Below are 21,737 nucleotides of genomic sequence, written 5' to 3'. Positions count from 1 at the left end.
AATCTAGGGTATAGGACTTTGTAAGAGCATAACAATTGTTTAACTGAGGGTGTTGTCTTCCTAACGATAAGGGAAGTAAATCCATCTACACACATTAAGATGAAAATAATTCTGCTATACTACAAGAAAAATGAGCGATTAATGTAAAGACGAAAGACCAACATGGTATGAACAAAATCACTTAAGATAAAACGATTACAAAAGGAGCAAGAAAAAAAAGACCAATACCAACCTAAATACCAATAAATAAAAACACACCTACAAAACATCCAATAACAAGCAATAATTTGGTTGTAGAAGAAGCTAACAATATCTACACTAAAAAATAACCTAAAGAGACTCATAAAACATGAAAACTAAGAAAAGGTCATATAAAACCACCTAAAACATGAAAACTAAGAAAAAAATTACATAAAACCACCTAATATCATGAAGATAATCCAACAATATATTTAAAATGAAGTTAACGAGAATAGATCCATCTTAAATACTGATCTAACATGAGCAGAGAGAGATCCAATTTCTTCACGTGCAATTTACACATGTAAAATAAACCTATCAACTCAAAAATATAAAATCATATTAATATACTACAAAACACTAAAATGAAAATAATTCAACACTTCAAAACTTAGTCAAATTAAAATATTTACATTATCATAAATTTAGTAACCATTGTATTTTCCCAAACCAACCTTTATATTGCAGTTCATGAGGTATGAATTTATTCACTAAAATTTATATGTGACTAATACAACTTTCACACACTGCATTTCAAGTAATATTATATTCATCATCTATATATTTAAAACATGTGGTGTAGAAACAGATCAGAGACGGACATATCTGATTATTATTATGTTGGTTTATTATTCTACATAGTTTGTATTTCAGCTAAGTGTGATAAAAATATATAATAATCGCATTGCCACTTCATTTATTTACATATATATGCTGTGATGAGATGTACATTAAGTAAGAAGTGAATTTAAAGTTTACTCTCTCAGGCAAACCAGGGACGACCATTGCGCTTAATCGGGAGACCATTGACAAAAAAAACCATTGCGTCCCAAATGGAGCAAAAGTAGGCTTTCATTTACCAATATCAATAATTTTAACCAGTGACCCACCACTACAAAATCTCAATTTCTCTTCCATGGCATTTTAATATCGGGGAAGTCTTAGCATCGATCTTACAGATCTTTGCTTTGCTTTCTCTGCCTGCGATTTCTCAGCTTTTAATGTAAAAAAACCGCCTTTTATCTGGATCTCAGAGGCCACAGTTTCGAATCTCACAGGTTCTGGCATGGCCGAAAGTAATAATTATTCGAGGAAGAATGATCGGCGTGCAGAAGAAGATTATTCGTCGATGGAAGAAGCTTCGTCACTGGCGGCCGCAATGAGGGATTCATCGGCGCGCATGGATTCTTCTTTGTCTTCAGCGTACCGGGAATCGGCTTTGGCTTCGGCCAGCAGAGAATCTTTGAGGATCCACAGACATCATTCTTCCAACTCGAACTCCACTCAACAGGTGGCTTTTAACTTTCCTTTTGCGGCATCAGGGTCAGCCTTTCTTTTCTTACCACAAACTGTGTGTGTATATTTAAAATAGGGTAAACTTAAAAATCATTCATACCACAAGACCATTTAAACCCGGTCTGATATGCACTTCGAGATGTATTTCAAATTCGGGCATTACTTAACACAATTTATACCACAAACCCATCTAAACCCGGTTTGATATGCACCTCAATATATATTTCAAATTTGGGTATTGTATTTTGCAATTTCTTTTTTTTTGGGTTAATAACACAGACCCATATAAGGCCAGGTTTGGTACACCTCAGGTTGAGAAGCTTGATATGTTTGAAATTTGGGTATTGCGGTAGGGTATTGACATATATTGTTGTTTTCGAAGATACATTTCTAAACCCAGGTCTGATATGCACCTCAAGGTTGCAGTGCTCAGCGTTTCATATCTCAAATTTCACTATTTGATATGGGTGCCATTTGTGTAAATTCAAGATATATTAATATTCTTGAGCCTTGCAACCTCGAGGCATAGATCAACACAGATTTGCATAGGTCTGGGTTAATTTTCGTATAATACACCTAATGCACTGCCTAGATTCAGTGCACCATTTCAGTCACGCAGCGCAAACACAGAGTGTTGAGGGAATCTCCTCTTCCAACTGGCTTATGAGAACCCCGCTTCTCTGGATGTAAGAATGACCGGATCATGAGAAAGTTTCTCTGAATTTGATGGTGTGTTTCCAGAAAAGTTGAATAACCTGATGAGATTGACACAAATTATCATAGACCAGGTCACGTGCAAGAGCGAGGCAAAACTCTACAGTACGATGTTTTACTTAGTTGATGTTATCTAGTGTATATGCCTCGGGCATACAGAGTATGCAATGATTTGAAAAGTGGTTACCCCAATGTTTTCTGACATTTGCCTTGAATTAATTTGATCACAAACATCATTAGCATTTGATTCCCTTAGGGGCCTTTTGCAGTTCAATGCTTTGCTATCTTGCTTCCCCACAAGGGATGCATATTTGTTCAGTGGAATACAAGTGCCTCACCGAAAACCCAAGTTTGGTCTTTTGATGTGGACTTACAAATACAAAGATTAAAGTTTAAGGTATGGATTTGATAACAACGAGATCAGAATACACATCTTGCAGGAGCAAACGTGGACCAGCTGGGATTCAAACCCAGGACCTTCCAAATATTGGTCAGGATGCTCTAACTGAGCTACCATCCCATGTTCGAGCATCTTTATGGAGGGTGATTTGACTGCCAACATCCTCCCTCACGCTACACACTGGCTTGAGCACACTGAGCTGCATACGTGGGTCTGATACCATGTTAGTAGTTAGCATGAGCCTGCTAGTATTTGAACCTAGGACCTCCCAAATACCGGTCAGGGTGCACTGACAACTGAGCTACAGGCCCACTTGTTTGAGCATTTTTCTGGAGAGTGACTTGACTGCAAATGACTTCCCCACAAGAGCTCCATGCTATTGAATGGAACGCAAGTGCCTCACATAGGACCCCAGCTTGGTTTTTTGTGGTGGAATTACATTTATAATTGCAAACATTGAGGTAAAGATGGGATTTGGTAACAAAAAGATTAAACAGTCTTGCCCTAGATTAATGAAAGAGAATGGTCAGAACATCTCTGTATGTGCAATGTTGGTTTTCCAACCATGTCAAAATGCCATTCTCAGACAGTGAAATCAGCTTTTCCTTGTGCTGTGGAAACTGGAAAGAACTGGGAAATGTTGTTTTTTAAGTCCTAATAATGATTTTGTAGGATCTTGCAATGCAGTGTGGGATCTGATCTGCACATTGACCCCGTTCATACTTCTGTTTTACCTAGAAGTTACAACTTTTTTTAAAGGTATTTCCATGGAATTGAGCTAGATGAATAATCAAATTTTGAAAGAAGCTTTTTTGGACAGTGTAGTTAGCACTACAACAGTTTTATCATTCTAACTGGTCCAAGCTGCGTGATTGAAGTATACTTAATCTGGCCAATGTTTACTAGACTTGTTTTGAAACATATTGGCTGAACTGCTTTCCATTTGGGAATCTTATGCTCATTTGAAAGTGAATGTTTTATAAGAAGCACTATTCACTAATTGCTTGCTCAATGTTTTTTTCACAAAAGCGAGATTTCATGGGTGTGTGTGGATACAGTAATCTTATGCTCATTTGAAAGTGAATGTTTTATAACAAGCACCATCCACTAATCACTAGCTCAATTCTGTTTTTTTTTTCCTCCCAAAAAGCAAGTTTTCTTGGGGAAGTGAGTACATGGGTATGTTAGGCATGGTCTCATACTTGCATTGATGAAAGCATCAACATTCACATTGCCAAAATTGCTGAGGGTCCAAACATCTGAAACATCGGCACAAAAAGCTGCAAACTGCAGCAAGCATTAAAAACTACAAAGGGGTCTCATATGTCAAGTCAGCATTTGGCTAGAATGGATTAATATTATTATTATTTTTTAAAATATAAACTAACAACAATATGATATAATTGAATTGGTACTTAAAAACGTTAAAAGACTTTGATATCTAAGATGCAGTGGATGCCAAATGATATATCAAAGTCACGCTGAATCATAAATGACTAAAAAATGAATAATCAATACAACATGACATAAATATATGTAAATGTATCCCATCATCATGTCATCTACAATGATTAATATAGCAGCTAGCTTTCGATTCCCTCATTCCCTTTTTACATGAAAGGGAATGGTTCATTTGCTTTTTATAATATAAACCAACAACAGTATAAGATAATGATTAATATAGCAGCTACCTTTTGATTCCTTCACCCCCTTTTACAGGAAAAGATAATGGCTCATTTGCTTTTCAAAACATAAACCAACAACAATATAAAATAATTGACTTGGTACACAGATATGAAAAAACGTTGATATCTAATATTGTAGTGGATGCCAAATGATATATCAAAGTTGATACTGAATCGTCAAGGACTCAAAAGTGAATAACCGATACAACATGACATCAAATGTATGTAAATGTATCCCATCATCATGAGTCATTGACAATGATTAATATAGCACCTAGCTGTTGATTCCTCTCCCTATTTCATGGGACAAGTTAAAGGCTCATTTGCTACTAGAAGGTCTTGCAACATTCGTTTGTTACCAATTGGTGGGTGTATGAGTGTCAAACTGTGTAGAAGGTGGTGCAGAGGCTGCCACATTACCCTCCTTAGTGTCAAGGTCCTCATCCCCCCCATAACAATTTTGGGTTATCCTCCCTTGCCTCCTGCACCTGCTGCCTCTAACCACTTAGGTGTTGAAAATTGATGTTCTATGCTGAAACAATTACTTAAAATGAAACTTCTTCCAGCTGCAATATCAGTTAAGCAATTGTAGATAGAACATACACCATATAAACCATATGCAAAATAGAAGACAACCAAGAACACAATGAGACAGAGAATTTAGGTCCAATGACCAGGGCAAAACCCACAAGGGGAAAACCCAACCAGATTCTTCTTCTATTAGAAATCAATTGTTTAGCAGAGAAACAAAATACAATGAGAGATCAAGAGAATGAATAAGTTCACCCAAATCTGAACTAGCTGTAGCAAGAAGATCTCTGATAGCAGCAACTGATGCAAACACTGAATCACTTTGGCTCACCAAGTTCTGCTCTTACTCTCCAAGTCTCTCTCTCTCTTAATCCTTCTCTAGTCTCTCTAATTCTCTCTTTCACAAGTTCGAATTCTCCTTTCACAATGCACAAGTAAGTAAGAGTGAAGATATGAGGCACATATATATAGGAGCAAGGAGTTTGAGTCATAAAGGAGGAGTAACTCGCATGCCTTGAGGGAGAGTAACATATGCCAATTTAGGGAGAGAGGTACGAATGCCTTGTAACTCATGCCATAAAGAGAGAGGAGTACACATGCCTTGTAACTCATGCCATAAAGAGAGAGGTATGCATGCCTTGAAGGAGAGTGTAACATATGCATTGAAGAGTGTGTAAGAGGAATCTTTTATGACGAGTCTTTAATGTGCGTAAGAGAGTGTAAGAGGAGTGCAACGAATCCATTAAGAGAGAGAGTAACACATCATTGAGTGAGAGAGAGGTACGAGTGCCATCAAGGAGAGAGAGAGGTGCGAAGTGGCATGATTGAGTGCCAAGTAGGAAAGGTGACATGTATTTCTATTTTGATAATAATATTATAGTATCATAAGGATAATAATAATAATATTAATGATAATATTGATGATTAAGTAAAAATTGAACAATTAAGATTGATTAAGGATAAATTAAGTGATTTTTTATCATTTATACTTGATTACCAATTGAAACAAGTTGATTTACTATTTTTGGAAAGTCATGCTTAAAATGATAGATATGACTTTCTATTTTTAGAAAGTCACTCTAGAATAGTCAGAAATGAGATTTTATTCAAGGAAATTCATCCCTTAGCTGCCAATTTTCAACATCAGGTGCCTTCCCCATAACAGGCGTTTGAAACTCCACCTTCCACTCAAACATTGTGTTACCATTTTCCAAGGAAATTGTGTCTACATTAGGGATTTTCTAAGGTGCCTCACCCATAGTGGGAGATTGTAGTTGACATAAACCATATCATTAAGGTGTTGAAACTCTAACTTCTAAAAGGGTTATAATAAACTGAATGAGTCTTGAGGATCATAAATATGTTAGAGTCTCATAATTATAAAAATTGTAATTGCTAAGTTCTTGCTTATTTCATCTCTTTGTGTGTGTTTTTTAAAATACACTCCAATTGCAATCACAACTTGAAGCACAACATGTTTAATTGAGCACTTGAATGACAAATTTTTGTAAAAGTGGTGCTTTTCCACCGTAATTTCTCCACCAAACACCCACAACAAATAAGAAGGAAAAAAGTCATAAACTACATTTCATGACATTAGCAAATAGGAAACACAGAAAACATAATTGAACTTTCAAATCAAACACGTAATTAGAATTCTAAATTTTAATGGGTTACTTGACATGAAAACCTTCTTTTCTTGGATAACAATGTCAAAATCAAATAGTCCATTGACATTTGTATACATCTCCATCTCATTGTTAATGCTTTTGCGAGCATCTTGATCAAGGGCTATCCTTTGAAGAAGCATAAGGAGCCTTGCATAACCTCTCCATCAAAATCAAAATTACATAAGTGAGAAAGTGGGTTGAGGATAGGAGTTAATGCATGAATGAGATGATGGAGCATCTTGTTCCACTGATCATCAATCAAATACTAGAGAACCATATATTTTTCACATCCAAGACTACCCTTGCCCAAATTCTAAGATGAGATAGCTTGTTTTGGCCCTACCATGGCTTCATACAAGTAACCCATTATGGGCTTATCCCTGTCAACTAAACGAAGAACCTTTCCCGAAGGTTTGTTAATTTGGCAAACTTCCTATGCTTCTTTCAAGAAGGAATTGGTGTACACTATTAACAAGGGTTCTCCCATCTTGTCTTTGTTGAAATTTGGTACCGGAGGACAGGTGGTTCCCTTAGGCTTTGATCTTTGGCCTAGGGAAAAGTGTCCAAAAGAATTTAATTTTTCTCCTAAAGTGACTTTATAATTTTATAAAGTTAAATCTAATTTAAAAGTGACTTTAAGTGATAAAGTTACTAAGTCTAATTTTAAAGTGACTTTTATAAAGTCAATGAAAAATTAGAAAGGAAAAGTGACTTTGGAAATAAATGACTAAGTGGGTCTTTATTAAAGTGGGGTGAATTAAAAAATAAAAAGTGAGATTTAAATGAGCATTTAATCTCAGCCATTGATCTAAATCTATTTTAGCCATTGGATTTAGAGATCACCCAGAAGTCACTTGGGTCACTCAAAAGTCATTTGGAGTTATATTAAGGGAGGAAAAGTAGGAAAAGATCACATTCGATTCAATTCTTTCATGAGCAGATTGGGAGAAGGAGAGCAAGAGAGCAAGAGAGATTTCTGAGCAGGGAGGAGAAGGAGACATCAGCTTGGCACACATTCCAAGGTAGCAGTTGAGCAGATTTGTACAGCTGATTCAGCACACAGTGAAAGGTAGATTTTGGCACGATTTTCGAGGAGAGGTTTGCACAAAAATCGAGGAGCAGTTTGCTGGTTTTTCGGCACACAAAACAAGGGCCATACAGCAGCATTTAATGCTGAAAGTGGGCACGAAAATCGAGGAGACCGTACAACATTTATTGCTATCCTGTTTGCTGTAATTTCCAGTTTGCTGTGAAGCATGGGAAAAGAGATAAGTTGTAAATTTGCTTGCTGATTTTTTTCTGAAAATTTCTCACTGTAAAAGGCAATTTTCAGAAATAAAGAAGAGCTCTCAAACTGATTTTCCCCAAGAGTTGTAGGGGGTTTTTCCAGGGTCACATTGACCAAAAATCTCAGTGTTTAAATGTGTTTTAATGGCTGTTTATTACTGTTGATTTTCATTTCTGCAATTTCCAGCATTCTGTAAAATTTCCAGAATTTGTGTTTTCAACAAATTTATTCTTTTCAGCTTGTTAAATGTATGGTTATGGGAAATGGCATTTAACTATATGGGAGAAATAAGGAGAAACTGAAAACCGGGGTGGGAAAACAGAAATTTTCTACATGGTATCAGAGCTTGAGTGCTGAAGGGCAGTTTGGGACAGCAAAAGGAAAAATTACAGTTGCTGATTTTTCACTCAGAAAATTCCAGCAAGCTGATTTTTTCATAAACAACAGTTTTATCTTTACTACAACAGTGCTATTTTTCAGTTTTAGGACAGCAGGATATCATTGGGATTGAGGGTGGAGGATAGGCTGGATGGGCATATAAATTACAGCGTTTGGAAGGAGAGAATACAGAGTATCTTTGAGGAGGCAGAAGTCTGGGATATCATGGTGCATACCACACAGAACCCTGTTGTTGTGCCTACTGATGCTACTCAGTTGACAGCTTATAATAAAAAGAACAACAAGGGAAAGAGGCTGATTCTAGATGGAATCAAAGACCATTGCATTCCTCATGTGAGAGGAAAGAGCAATGCCCATGAGATGTGGACAGCATTGTCCAATCTCTACCAGAGTACCAATGAGAACCGGAAGATGGTCCTGAAGGAGAAGCTGAAGAACATTAAAATGGGTAATGATAGTGCAGCTGGATATCTCACAAAGATTACTAATGTGAGAGATGAGTTGGCAGCGATTGGAGAGGCCATTCCACCCACTGAGTTGGTGCGGATTGCAGTATATGGCCTCCCCCGTTCATGGTTGAACTTTGTTGATGGGTTTTGTGCACGTGAGACCCTTCCCACATGGGAGAGGTTTTGGGATGATTGCATTTAGACAGAGATCAGGAAAGGTCAGTTTGGGGCAGCCAAGCTAGTTGAGCAAGATGAGGATGTAGCACTGGTGGCAGGAGGCAAGAAAGGCAAAGGGAAGAAGCAGGCTTCCACAAGCAGTGGTGGGAGCAAAGGCAAAGGTAAAGGTAAACAAGGGAACACATAGAAGGACTATTCCAAGGTGAAGTGTTGGAATTGTCAAAAGATGGGACACTATGCAGTTGTGTGTCCGGAGAAGAAGAAGAAGAAGGGGAAGAACCAGGACGTGGCAGCTTCAGCAGAGATTGAGGACTTTGCTGGTCGTTTTGACCGAGAGTTTGCGTTCACTACGTGTGAGTCCTCTAGTGCAGGATCACCTGCCACACAGGTTCAGAGGGAGCATGCTTTTCCCTCGATTAGCGGAGCATTTTCAGGTATCTGGTATGTGGACAGTGGGGCTTCACGTCATATGACAGGAGTCCGTGAGTACTTCTCAGAGCTTTCAGAGAGTGGCACTGATATTGAGGTAGTACTCGGTGATGACAGAGTTGTTAGAGCAGTCGGGACAGTGACATTTCAGAGGGAGTCCAAACCTCCCTTGAAGGTGTCAGAGGTTCTTTATGTGCCAGGGATGAGGAAGAACCTCATATCCGTCTCAGCTTTGGAGGACAGAGGATATGAGGTACTGTTCAGGGGAGGACAGGTGTTGATGTATCCCAGGGGCACTCCAGCTGATTTAGCTAGAGTGATAAGTGTACGCCATGCAAAGGTGTACAAGTTTGCATTCCAGCCCCTTTTGGCATTGAGCAGTAGTACTGACAGCAGAGCTAGCAGTTTTGAGCTGTGTGAGATTTGGCACCGCAGGATGGGACAAATGTATCATGGAGCCTTGAGGACATTGCGGGAGATCACTACAGGTGTGCCAGATTTCAGTACTGATCACTTTGATACTTGCAGAGGTTGTGCGATGGGCAAATTTGCCAAATCCCCTTTTCCCAGCAGTGACAGCAGAGCGACGGGGATACTTGATTTGATTCATTCCGATGTGAGCGGTCGGATGTCTCATGTTTCCTTGAGTGGATATGAGTACTATGTTTTATTAATTGATGATCACTCCAGGAGGACCTGGATTTATTTTTTGAAGACCAAGAGTGAGGTCTTCAAGCGGTTTCAGGAGTTCAGAGCTCTTGTGGAGACTCAGACAGGTCGAAAGATCAAGTCCTTGAGGTCGGACAATGGAGGAGAGTACACCCTTGGAGAGTTTGTTGACTATTGTGCGGAGGTAGGCATTAGGAGGGAGTTCACTGTTCCTTACAACCCCCAGCAGAACGGGGTTGCGGAGAGGAAGAACAGATCCATCATAGGGGCTGCCAAAGCCATGTTACATGATCAGGGGTTGCCATTGTTCTTGTGGGCAGGGTTCTGCAACACAGCTGTTTACTTGCAGAACAGGAGTTCGCATCGTGCCTTGGGGCACATGACTCCGAAGGAAGCTTTCTCTGGGAAGAAGCCTGATATTGGTCATCTTCATATCTTTGGATGCATTACATACTCCTATATACCCAAGGAGAAGAGGACCAAACTAGAGCCCACCGCAGAGAAGGGTATCTTTGTGGGCTACAATGAGACCTTAAAGGCCTTTCGGATTTACATTCCTGCACAGAGGAGAGTTGTTGTCAGACGGGATGTGAAGTTCGAGGAGGACATGGCCTTTAGGAGGTCACGGGAGTTAGAGTATCTGGATCAGCCAGACCCTCAGCAGCAGTTGAGTCAGTTGCAGGGATCCAGTGGGCAGGGACCAGGAGGATCCGGAGGTACATCTATGAGGATGTCAGGTCCGTCAGTGAGCAGTGGCTCGCCGAACCAGAGGGGTGGTGCTCCGGGCAGCATGCAGAGCAGTTCACAGAGCAGTTCACTAGGGAGTCCATTGATGGACAGTTCACACGATACCTCAGCTTCTACAGGTTCAGGTGCAGGCAGGAGGACAACAGACAGACAGTCAGGATTTCAGGCTCCTAATGATGATGAGGAGGAGGAGCTTCATTCTCCGGTGGGAGAAGTGCGCTCAGGGAAGAGGAAGCCCAAGTGGCCTCAGGACATCTTGAAAGATGCCACATCTGTTGCTGAGCCGAAGAGGCCGATCAGAGAGAGTAGACCACCTGAGAGGTTTTGTAGCTATATGGCGATGGTTACCAGCATCCTTGACTCTGAGCCTTCTAGCTATGAGGAGGCAGCTAGCCAGCAGGTCTGGAGAGAGGCCATGCAGGAGGAGTATTCTTCTATCATGAAGAATGATGTTTGGGAGGTGGTGCCGAGGCCTAAGGGCAAATCCGTGGTTACTTCCAGATGGCTTTACAAGGTAAAGCATGCTGCAGATGGCAGCATTGAGAAATTCAAAGCGAGGTTTGTGGCTAGAGGGTTCTCCCAGGTAGAGGGAGTTGATTATGAGGAGACCCTCGCTCCCGTGGCTCGATATACTTCGATCCGCTCCATTATATCGATAGCAGCAAAGATGGGTTGGAAGATCCACCAGATGGATGTGAAGACCGCATTTCTCAATGGCTTCATACAGGAGGAGGTGTACATTGAGCAGCCACAGGGCTTTGAGGTGCATGGGAAGGAGTCCCATGTGTGCAGACTGAAGAAGGCCCTTTATGGCCTGAAGCAAGCTCCCAGAGCTTGGTACTCCAGGATAGATACATATTTGCAGGGGATGGGTTTCACAAAGAGTGAGGCAGATCCGAACCTTTACTTTATTGTGATTGGTGAGGAGCCTCTCATTCTGGTGCTGTATGTGGATGACTTGATCATTACAGGTGCAGAGAGACTCATAGAGCACTGCAAGAGAGATCTTGCGACGGAGTTTGAGATGAAGGACATCGGCTTGATGCATTACTTTTTGGGTTTGGAGGTGTGGCAGGAGGAGGGGCATTTCTTCCTGGGGCAGGGGAAGTATATTGTGGACATCCTTAGCAGATTCCACATGGAGGATTGTAGACCCATGTCGACACTAATGATCACCAACTGGAAGAAGCTTCATGCTTCGGATTCCGAGTTGGTGGATCCCACATTGTACAGGCAGCTGATTGGTTCCTTGATGTATTTGGTCAACACTAAACCAGATATCTATTTTGCAGTCAACACGATGAGTCAGTTTATGTGTGAGCCTAGGAAGGTTCACTGGGTGGCTGCAAAACACATTTTGCGATACTTGCAGGGGACAGTGGATTATGGTCTGGACTACAGGGAGGGAGATGGAGTGAGATTGGCAGGATACACTGATTCTGATTGGGCAGGTTGTGCTTCTGATAAGAAGAGCACTTCAGGGTGCTGTTTTGGGTTGGGTTCAGCAGTAGTGTCATGGTTCAGCCGGAAGCAGCAGTCAGTAGCACTGAGTTCAGCGGAAGCAGAGTATATGGCAGCCAGTCTAGCTAGTTGTGAGGCTATCTGGCTTCGCAAGATGTTGTTTGGCTTATTTGGTCAGCCATTGAGACCTTCAGTGATTTACTGTGATAATCAGAGTTGCATTAAACTCACGGAGAATCCAGTATTTCATGACAGGTCAAAGCATATCGGGATCAGATATCATTTCATCAGAGACTATGTTCAGAAGGGAGTTGTGAAGCTTGAGTATATTTCCACTGATGAGCAGGTTGCAGATATCCTTACCAAAGCCTTACCTTGGGGCAAGCATGTCTACTTCAGAGACAAGATGGGTGTGGTGAGGAACACCTTCCTCGGTAAGAGGGAGTGTTGAAATTTGGTACCGGAGGACAGGTGGTTCCCTTAGGCTTTGATCTTTGGCCTAGGGAAAAGTGTCCAAAAGAATTTAATTTTTCTCCTAAAGTGACTTTATAATTTTATAAAGTTAAATCTATTTTAAAAGTGACTTTAAGTGATAAAGTTACTAAGTCTAATTTTAAAATGACTTTTATAAAGTCAATGAAAAATTAGAAAGGAAAAGTGACTTTGGAAATAAATGACTAAGTGGGTCTTTATTAAAGTGGGGTGAATTAAAAAATAAAAAGTGAGATTTAAATGAGCATTTAATCTCAGCCATTGATCTAAATCTATTTTAGCCATTGGATTTAGAGATCACCCAAAAGTCACTTGGGTCACCCAAAAGTCATTTGGAGTTATATTAAGGGAGGAAAATATCACATTCGATTCAATTCTTTCATGAGCAGATTGGGAGAAGGAGAGCAAGAGAGCAAGAGAGATTTTTGAGCAGGGAGGAGAAGGAGACAGCAGCTTGGCACACATTCCAAGGCAGCAGTTGAGCAGATTTGTACAGCTGATTCATCACATAGTGAAAGGCAGATTTTGGCACGATTTTCGAGGAGAGGTTTGCACAAAAATCGAGGAGCAGTTTGCTGGTTTTTCTGCATGCAAAACGAGGGCCATACATCAGCATTTAATGCTGAAAGTGGGCACGAAAATCGAGGAGACCGTACAACATTTATTGCTGTCCTGTTTGCTGTAATTTCCAGTTTGCTGTGAAGCATGGGAAAAGAGATAAGTTGTAAATTTGCTTGCTGATTTTTTTGCTGAAAATTTCTCACTGTAAAAGGCAATTTTCAGAAATAAATAAGAGCTCTCAAACTGGTTTTCCCCAAGAGTTGTAGGGGGTTTTTCCAGGGTCACATTGACAAAAAATCTCAGTGTTTAAATGTGTTTTAATGGCTGTTTATTACTGCTGATTTTTATTTCTACAATTTCCAGCATTCTGTAAAATTTCCAGAATTTGTGTTTTTAGCAAATTTATTTTTTTCAGCTTGTTAAATGTATGGTTATGGGAAATGGCATTTAACTATATGGGAGAAATAAGGAGAAACTGAAAACCGGGGTGGGAAAACAGAAATTTTCTACAGTCTTGTGCTAAATACATAGTTGTGCCATTCATTGAAGATGAACATTTGCTTCACCTGAAATTGACAATGGTGTAAGGAGTGAAGAGAAACAACGTTGCTGGCAAAGCATGTGATTATAGGACTGCGACAACTTTTTGTTCTTTGTGAGTCACCTCATTAGGCTAAGAACAAATTGTTAATTTTAGGTATGTTCTATGCTTAGATCAATTTACTTCAATTTTTCATATTAGCCCAATGACAATATTTAGATTAGCAATCACATTAGAATGATAGTAAAGTGCGTATAGAACATAAACATAAATAGCAGAAAACAAGCCAAGACAAGAGGACACAAGATGTGGCGCCAACTAGGAACAAACCCCAATGTGGGGAAACCCTTCATCAATTCTTCTTATATTCTTCAATAGTTCAGCAGAGAGAGATATTACATATACATCAGAAGTCAACACTTTGACTTGTCAAAATAAGAGCAGAGATCTTCACCATGAAGATGACATAAAGAGGTTGCAGATCTGAGGACATGGACTGCAGTTCTAATCTTGGGTGAAGGCAAACATTCTTCTAAGGTGATTCCATCACCAAGCTGCATCCATCATGCTGCATCTATCACCATGCTGCATCTCATCATGTTGCACCCATCACGCTGCATCTCATCACCATGTTGCACCTAGCTAGCTGTCTAATCCTCAATGAACCCATGATTATAGCTCTGTCCATCTCATATTGGAACAACACCATACAACCCTCTAATAGTCATCAAGATGGCCTGAGATCACAACAGAATGTCTCATAAGGCAACTCCTAGGATGGCTGAAGATGTGGTACCCATACAAAATATTCACTGTGGTGTTATGGCTTGTGGCCTAACACACAGTCTTCAATTAGCGTCATAAACCTCTGCTGCTCACAAGTGAGTCTGCCCCTTCATATTCTCTTACATGATCAACTCATCAATGACAAAGCTCCACCAAGGTCGCTGAACAAAGGGCCTATATTAACTGTCCTCTAACAGTCCCCTTTTTGCTGCTTCAAAGGTCATTGTACCAGGGTCTTCTACACAGTGGTACAACAATAATGCTCTTGCATTTATTGTCAACACTGTCCTAACATATGTTGTCCAAACACGCCTTGCAGGACAAACTTTAATGCATACCCTTCAGCACTCTTCACCATGTCATTCAAGTCACTTCTAGACCTTCCTTATCTGCCTGAAGCTTGACGCTGTCCCTGTCCAAACAGATTAGGCATCATTCAGCTTCCTCCATGACTGCGGCTAGGGCATGCTTGAAGCCTTCTTCAATTGCGGATGTAGGGCAACTTCTAGTGCGGAATAAGCCCAACAGTTAGAGCAAATCTGGACTGCAACTAGGGCTCTCCTTAGGACTGCGTAATGCCTCCTTTTGCTGTAGATATGTTAGATGATCCAAAAATATATATTATCATAGGTTATTAAGTTAGAATAAAATAATTATTAATTTAAGATATTAAATTAATAATTATTAATCTAGAATATTTAATTATTTAATGGAGACATTTAGAATTACTATATTATTGTAAAAGATATGACTCTACAAATGTGTCGTATCTTAGGCTCTATTTTAGGAGAATTGTTAGTAAGATTGTTTGAATAGCTTTTATTGTAAGTGGACACTTGTTATTGCATAAGTGATCCATAATTAGAGGTAGTTAGGACATTGAGCTTATAAATAGCTCATTGCAAGAGTGTTTGGTTGTTCGGTTGTAAACTCTTGCAAAATTCCAAATGTAATTGTTTTTTTTATTAGGGATCTCCTTTAGGGCTGAGATAAGGCAGCGTATAGGTCTTTTATAGACAACGTTAAGGTCTCTTCACCATGACTGTGTTTAGGGCAGCGTTACGGCATTTAAGGACAACGTCTTAGGGTCTGTTATAGACCTGCGTTTTAGCCACTCCTTACTGTGTTTCCATGACTGCATTTAGGGCAGCGTAGGTCTCTTTAGAAAACCCTTTCACCTCCACTTCTAGGGCTTCTCCTTGACTATGATTAGGGCTCTCCTTGGCAGCGTATAAGAAGCTGTGTCTCCTCCATGACAACGTTAGGGTCTAGGGCATCCTCTAGGGTAGCGTAACATCTTAAGATCTCTCCTCCCACCAAAACCCAAAGACAAGTGGAGAGGAAGAGATCACAAGAGGTGTGTTCCAAATGACTTGCAAGCCACCTCTTTTTATAGTAAAATGTTGAGGATAGATGGGGGCAATTTGGTTGCTGGCTGACCTTGACGAATTGTCGCATAACACAAATAAATTCATATCTCCATGAATACATGTCGGAATCGGATGATCTTTAGATCAATCCTACACCTCTCGACGAGAGGAATCCAAGAAAAATATCAGCTGTCATGAATAAGAAGACCCACATGGAGTTTGGCCCTAGTTGCCAATTTTAACACAAATGCATTGTTATATATGTATTTTGCTATGCTCTTGGCTTGACTAATGACCTATTTGATAGAGGAGATTTTCCTACATTGGCAAGCATCAAATTGATGCTGGGCAGCACATGGAGTTCAAAACACTGTGGAGTGCCTCTATCAGCGACTTGTCGGTAGCCACATAATTATCTATGTCATCTTAGATCTATTACTAATTGCAAAACATGCCACATGACTACCTCTTGGATAAACTCATCCAACAATTCACATGACAATGTCACATATTTAATATGTGTCGATACATTAACATGTAAACATTGTACCCTAGGGACAGTGTACCAAGAAACTAAGGAAGCTCTTTCCTTTCACATCCGTTCAATCATTAGAAATCATCGTGCATCTAGTGGCCTCCCATGGTTTCCTTAGGTCCTTCAATCTTTTGATTTTTAGAGCATCCTCTAGAGTCCAAACTGATAATTACTTCCTATGATTTTTATCAGGTTAATCTTTTTCTTGTGATCTTTTCCATCATAAAGCAATTACACAGAGGAGCTCAACAATGAAGTAAAAATTCCATAAGGATCATAAAGAGACAACCACACATTAACACAAGTGTTTACCTTGGGAATGTTCAATATTGGTAGCTTCGGTCGGTATTTTCATTGGCAAATCAAAGGAGAAAATTTGTATTTTTCATGTTGGTCAAGTCGGCCCCACTCATTGAATGCGTTTGACCCCAAGGTCAAAACCCTCCTCCTAACTCACACATAAATAGAAATTCGTTGACCTCATTTGGAAAACATGTCAACTCATCAATTCGATCTGAAACAAGGAGATTCATCCACACATGCGAAGGAGAAAACAGGAAGAACATTTTTGTGTTGACCAACTCTCTTATCTTTTTTTTGGTCAATGTTGACTTGGGATTATTGGCTTCTATTTAACCTAGATTTTGACTGGTTTTTAAGGTTGAGTTTTTCAGTGTTTCGTTGCCTTTGTTTGACTAAAAGTTTTGCTCCTATTTTGGCACGTTGACCGAGATCTTGAATGTGACTTGTTGGTTTTGATTTGACCGAATTTTAGTCCCTTCTATTCAACTACCTTAGGCCGAAATTTGGCTCTACTGTTGTAGATTTTGACTTGGACTAGCATTGACTATTTTCTCTCTCCTTTGACTGGCTTGACTTGGAAAATATTGAGGTTAGAGATTGGAATCTTGTTTGGAATATTCTGATGTACATTCTGATGCACTGAATTTTCTAGGAAAGATTTGCTGGGTTTGCCCCTTGTGGGTTTTGCGCTAGCCACTGGCCTAAATTTTGGTGTCTCTTGTCTTATTGTCTATTGTGATCTCTACTGCTGCTCAATTGTTAATGGTTGAAATTTTTCATGTATAACTGCCTGATGATCGAAATGCTCTAAGAAGTTTAATTGTATCATTGGAAGTAGTTATCGGTTTGAAAAATTGTACTAGTCTTGATTGCACTAGAAAATCAACATGGTATCCGACCTTTGGTGAAGGGAAAGATTATTGAGATCACCTTGAAGAGCATTGAAGAGCTTTGGGATTCTGCATCTTTTGTTTTGATTGGTCATCTTCATCATGAATTCCTTCATCAAGACAGAGAACAAGCTTGAAGAAGCTATAAATTTCAGGGCATGGAAGACTAGAATTGATCTAGTGTTTGCAAGGCATAAGGTCTTGGGTATTGTTTTGGGAAAAGTCACTGAACCAATTGATCAAGTAGGAAAGGACAAGTTTCATGAAGATGACATCTTGGCCATGAGCATCCTTGTGGAATCTATTAGAGATCATTTGATTCCGTATATTGTTGATCATAAATCTTCCAAGGAGATGTATGACGCCCTTATTAGATTATACACCATCAATAACATCAATCAATCTATAATTTAAGGGGTCAACTTTGTGATGTCAAGATTACAAAGAATGATATTATGGCATCATACTTTGTAAGAATATCTCAAATAAGAGATCAACTCAAAGCTATTGATGGAGAAGTATCCGACAAAGAATTAATAGCTATAACACCCCACCCCACATTTACCCACTTTAACATACTTACTAGGGTAAACATGAGTTGAGAGTTACTATGCATGACCCAACTTCCAAGATGCAGTTATGGAAATGGGGTCCACTTGTCCAAAACTTTATTGCAAACACCTAGAGACTCATGATCACACTGCTATTAGACTATCTTTCCCTGGTGTTCATTTTCCTTGAGCTTAGACCACTCCTTGACCTAAATTACTTCTCGGTCGCATGCATGCAGGCCTGTCAGTGTGGCCAGAGGCCTCCAGCCGCACGCATAAGCCATCCTTAGTGCGGCTGTGGCTGAGATTTCCCAGTTCTGATAGTGCGGCCACAGTCCTTGTTCCAGAAATTTAGGGCCGACATTCATGCCAACTGCTCAAACTTTTCCAGAACTCGGTCAATAGTTTGTATAAGTCTTCATGCTCTGTTCTTAGGCTTTGTTGTGGCTTATGCTTACCCAACACATGTTATTCATTTATACAAAATTTTTGTGATTATGGTACCTGTAGGTCATGAATGCATAATTTGTTCACTGTTTTCATTAGTTTCATCATATGTTCATCAAGAAGGCTTGTTGCCCTCTCATACTAGCTGCAATAAAACATAGATTAGCTCATGCATCCATATAAATCATCCAAGAGCTTGTCAAACTATGAAACAAATCAATAACAAGAGAACTTCATATAACAAGAAATACACTATGCATGTAACATACACTTAACCAGTAATGGAGCCATGACAAACCAATCACATAATCAACACATTAAACCAAAACTTGTGCTCATTGATCTTCATTAAAGAATAACACATATTAACATATGCATAGTACCAACCAAGTTAGGGACTTCCACGTTCCACTCCACCATAGATTGCGCTGAACCAATTCTTTCTTTTTGCCCAATCACCCCTGTTCCATATTCCAAGCTTGAATGGGATCACATGAGATAAACTAAAACATAACCAAACATGGAATTTTGGAGGAAAACCACCTCCACCCTCAAGCCACAGTGATTTCACTTAACACTAGGTCCGAAAATCACCAAAACCAATACAATCTTGGATGCCTAAGAATTTCTTCACCATACCCAGAAGATTTTTCCTGTATCCACCCACCTGTCAAGGGCTCACCCGGAGAAAACCATCTCCACCCTCAACCCTTGGGATTTTCTTGAGACCACCTCAACTAGGATCCAAAATCTATTGGCATCCAAAGCTCAACCAAACAAGGAACCCACTACATCATGGCTATCCAGGAAATGGCATAAGGCAAGGCTATACATAACTTTCAATCTAGGCAATTCCCCATGCCAATGACATCAAAATGATCAACAAAACAATGGACGCACCATGCATTCAAATCCCAACAAGATAATCAAACATGGACACTATTACCTGCCAAAAATCCTCCTACTGGCTGCTCTTTTCTATGTTCTTTTCCTCCCTTGCTAACTGCTGTTCAAACCTTCTTCTTGGCTGCCACTCGAATTCCTCTTGCCCTCCTTGTTTTTTCCTTGCTTGCGTCCAAGTGATGTAGTGTTCTCTCTCTTTTTCCCAAAGAGAATGCTAGAATGTTCTTTCTCCAATTTCTTTTTCTTCATTTTTCCTTGTATGCATATTCTTTTACTATTTTTATCCTTTTCTTGTCTGTTCCTCTTCCCCACTTGCTGAAGTGGAATTTCTTTCATTTTCCTTTATTTCTTTTGTATTTTTCCACATGTCTTTGCTAGCTTGTAATAATTAATTTTCCATTTATGGCCTTTGCCTCTTGCCAATGCCAATTTCCATAGCCAATAAATAATTAACCACAAGTGGATCCCAATGTAATGTTTTTCCCTTCATCCAGCTTGGAATACGTGTCCCATGACCTTGGTTTGATTTTTGCTTTTATAATGTCCATATATTCTTTATTTACATGGAAATTTAACTCAGGGCTGTTACAATAGTTGTAGCAATGGGTGGTTTACCTGAATCTTGCGATTCTTTTATAGCAAGCATTAGTGGTAGAGAAAATCCTCCAACCTTTGATAAGATGTGGGCTGCTTGCACTCAAGAAGAATCAAGGCTCCTTTCTAGAGGTAAGATTGCAAATCCAGTTGAAGGCTCTCAAGCTTTTGCAGCTCACTCAAAGAATAGCAGAAGTAGAAGAAATTTTGGAAGATTTCAAAGAAGTTTAGGTAGAAGACCTAATTCAAGACTTGCTCGAAGAAGAGGACTTGCTCCACAAAGAAGACCTCCTCCTCCCTCTTAAGAAAGAAGAGACATGACAAATGTTCAATGCTTTCGTTGCCAAGTATATGGTCACTATCAAATTAGGTGTCCTCAAAAGAATGATTATCAAAGGGATGATGATTGAAAAAGGAAAGGGTAGCCCCATGCTTTTGCAACTGACCTTAATGAACCCTCACATAAGAGGAGGCCTAGAAAGAGAGATTATGATGATGAATATTCATTTTATTCTGCTTTTACACGATCCATTGTAGGTCATGATGAAATCTGGTTGGTGGACAATGGTGCCTCTAGGCACATGACTGTAAGTCATGAACATCTCTCTGAATTGGTTGAAAATAGGACATCACAAAGGGTTGAGCTTGGAGACAATGGCAAGTACAAAGTCAAAGGCATTGGTTCATCATCCCTCCAACTGGAATCAGGAGGTAATGTCTATATTAATAATATTTTATATGTTCCTAGTTTGAAGAAATTGTTGTCTATTTCATCTCTTGAATACAAATGATATAAAATTGCTTTCATTGATGACAAGTTCTAGTATGGAAGAAGCACTCCTCCTTTGAATTTGCCTAGGTCATTGGTGTGCGAATTGGAGGCCTATATTTTCTCCTTGGATGCTCAATTCAAGCCTCGTTACACAACACCACTAATCTTTGGCATCAAATGTATGCTCATGTTCATTATAAAGCCTTGTCTAGAATGAAAGATTTTGTTAAATGTGTACCTGAAATCAAGATTGAGCATGATGGAGTTTGCAAGGATGTGCTCTTGGAAAAAATGTTAAAGGGCGATGTACTAGCAGTGATAGTGGATCCAAAGGAATCTTAGATCTTGTGCATTCTGATGTTTGTGGGCCTATGTTTGACAAATCCTTGGGTCTTCATTTGTACTATGTCATTTTCATTGATGATTACTTGCGTGAAACAGGGATTTTTATCTTGAAATACAACGATGAAATATTTGAGAAGTTTCGGGAATTCAAGGCACAAGTTGGAAATGCTATAGGAAGAAGGATCAAGACTTTAAGGTCTACTAACAATGGAGGAGAGTATGTATCTAAGGAGCTGATTGCTTTCTGCAGAGATGCTAGAATTAAGAGGGAGCTGATAGTTCCCTACTATCCTCAACAAAATGGAATTGCTGAAAGGAAGAATAGAACTATTATGGAAGCTGCGAAGGCCATGCTTCATGATCAAGAGCTGCTGATGTTTCTATGGGGAGAAGCTTCAAAGATAGCTATTTATGTCCAAAATAGATGTCCACACCTAGTATTGGACTACAAGACTCTTGAAGAAGTCTTCATGGGTGAGAGACCCAATGTTG

The 21,737-nt window shown here is 39.6% G+C and overlaps 1 protein-coding gene across 2 annotated transcripts in view; it reads left to right on the top strand.

Annotated features, from left to right (window-relative positions):
* The first annotated feature begins 985 nt into the window (after positions 1 to 985).
* The window catches only part of LOC149198166 (uncharacterized), a 45,475-nt gene continuing 24,723 nt past the window's right edge, over positions 986 to 21,737 (top strand). The window contains exon 1 of one of the 2 annotated variants that reach the window (XM_089406144.1): positions 986 to 1,531. In XM_089406144.1, the coding sequence (XP_089262270.1) occupies positions 1,307 to 1,531 (225 nt within the window). In that variant the 5' untranslated portion in view covers positions 986 to 1,306. The remainder of the gene's footprint in view (positions 1,532 to 21,737) is intronic. The other variant, XM_089406145.1, reaches the window with a different exon arrangement.

The sequence above is a fragment of the Pinus tabuliformis genome, chromosome 2_2 (assembly GCF_031772625.1).
Source record: "Pinus tabuliformis cultivar Carrire ecotype Pingquan chromosome 2_2, CPIR1, whole genome shotgun sequence".
Taxonomy (NCBI): Eukaryota; Viridiplantae; Streptophyta; class Pinopsida; order Pinales; family Pinaceae; genus Pinus; species Pinus tabuliformis.
This window is presented reverse-complemented; position numbering and strand designations above follow the sequence as displayed.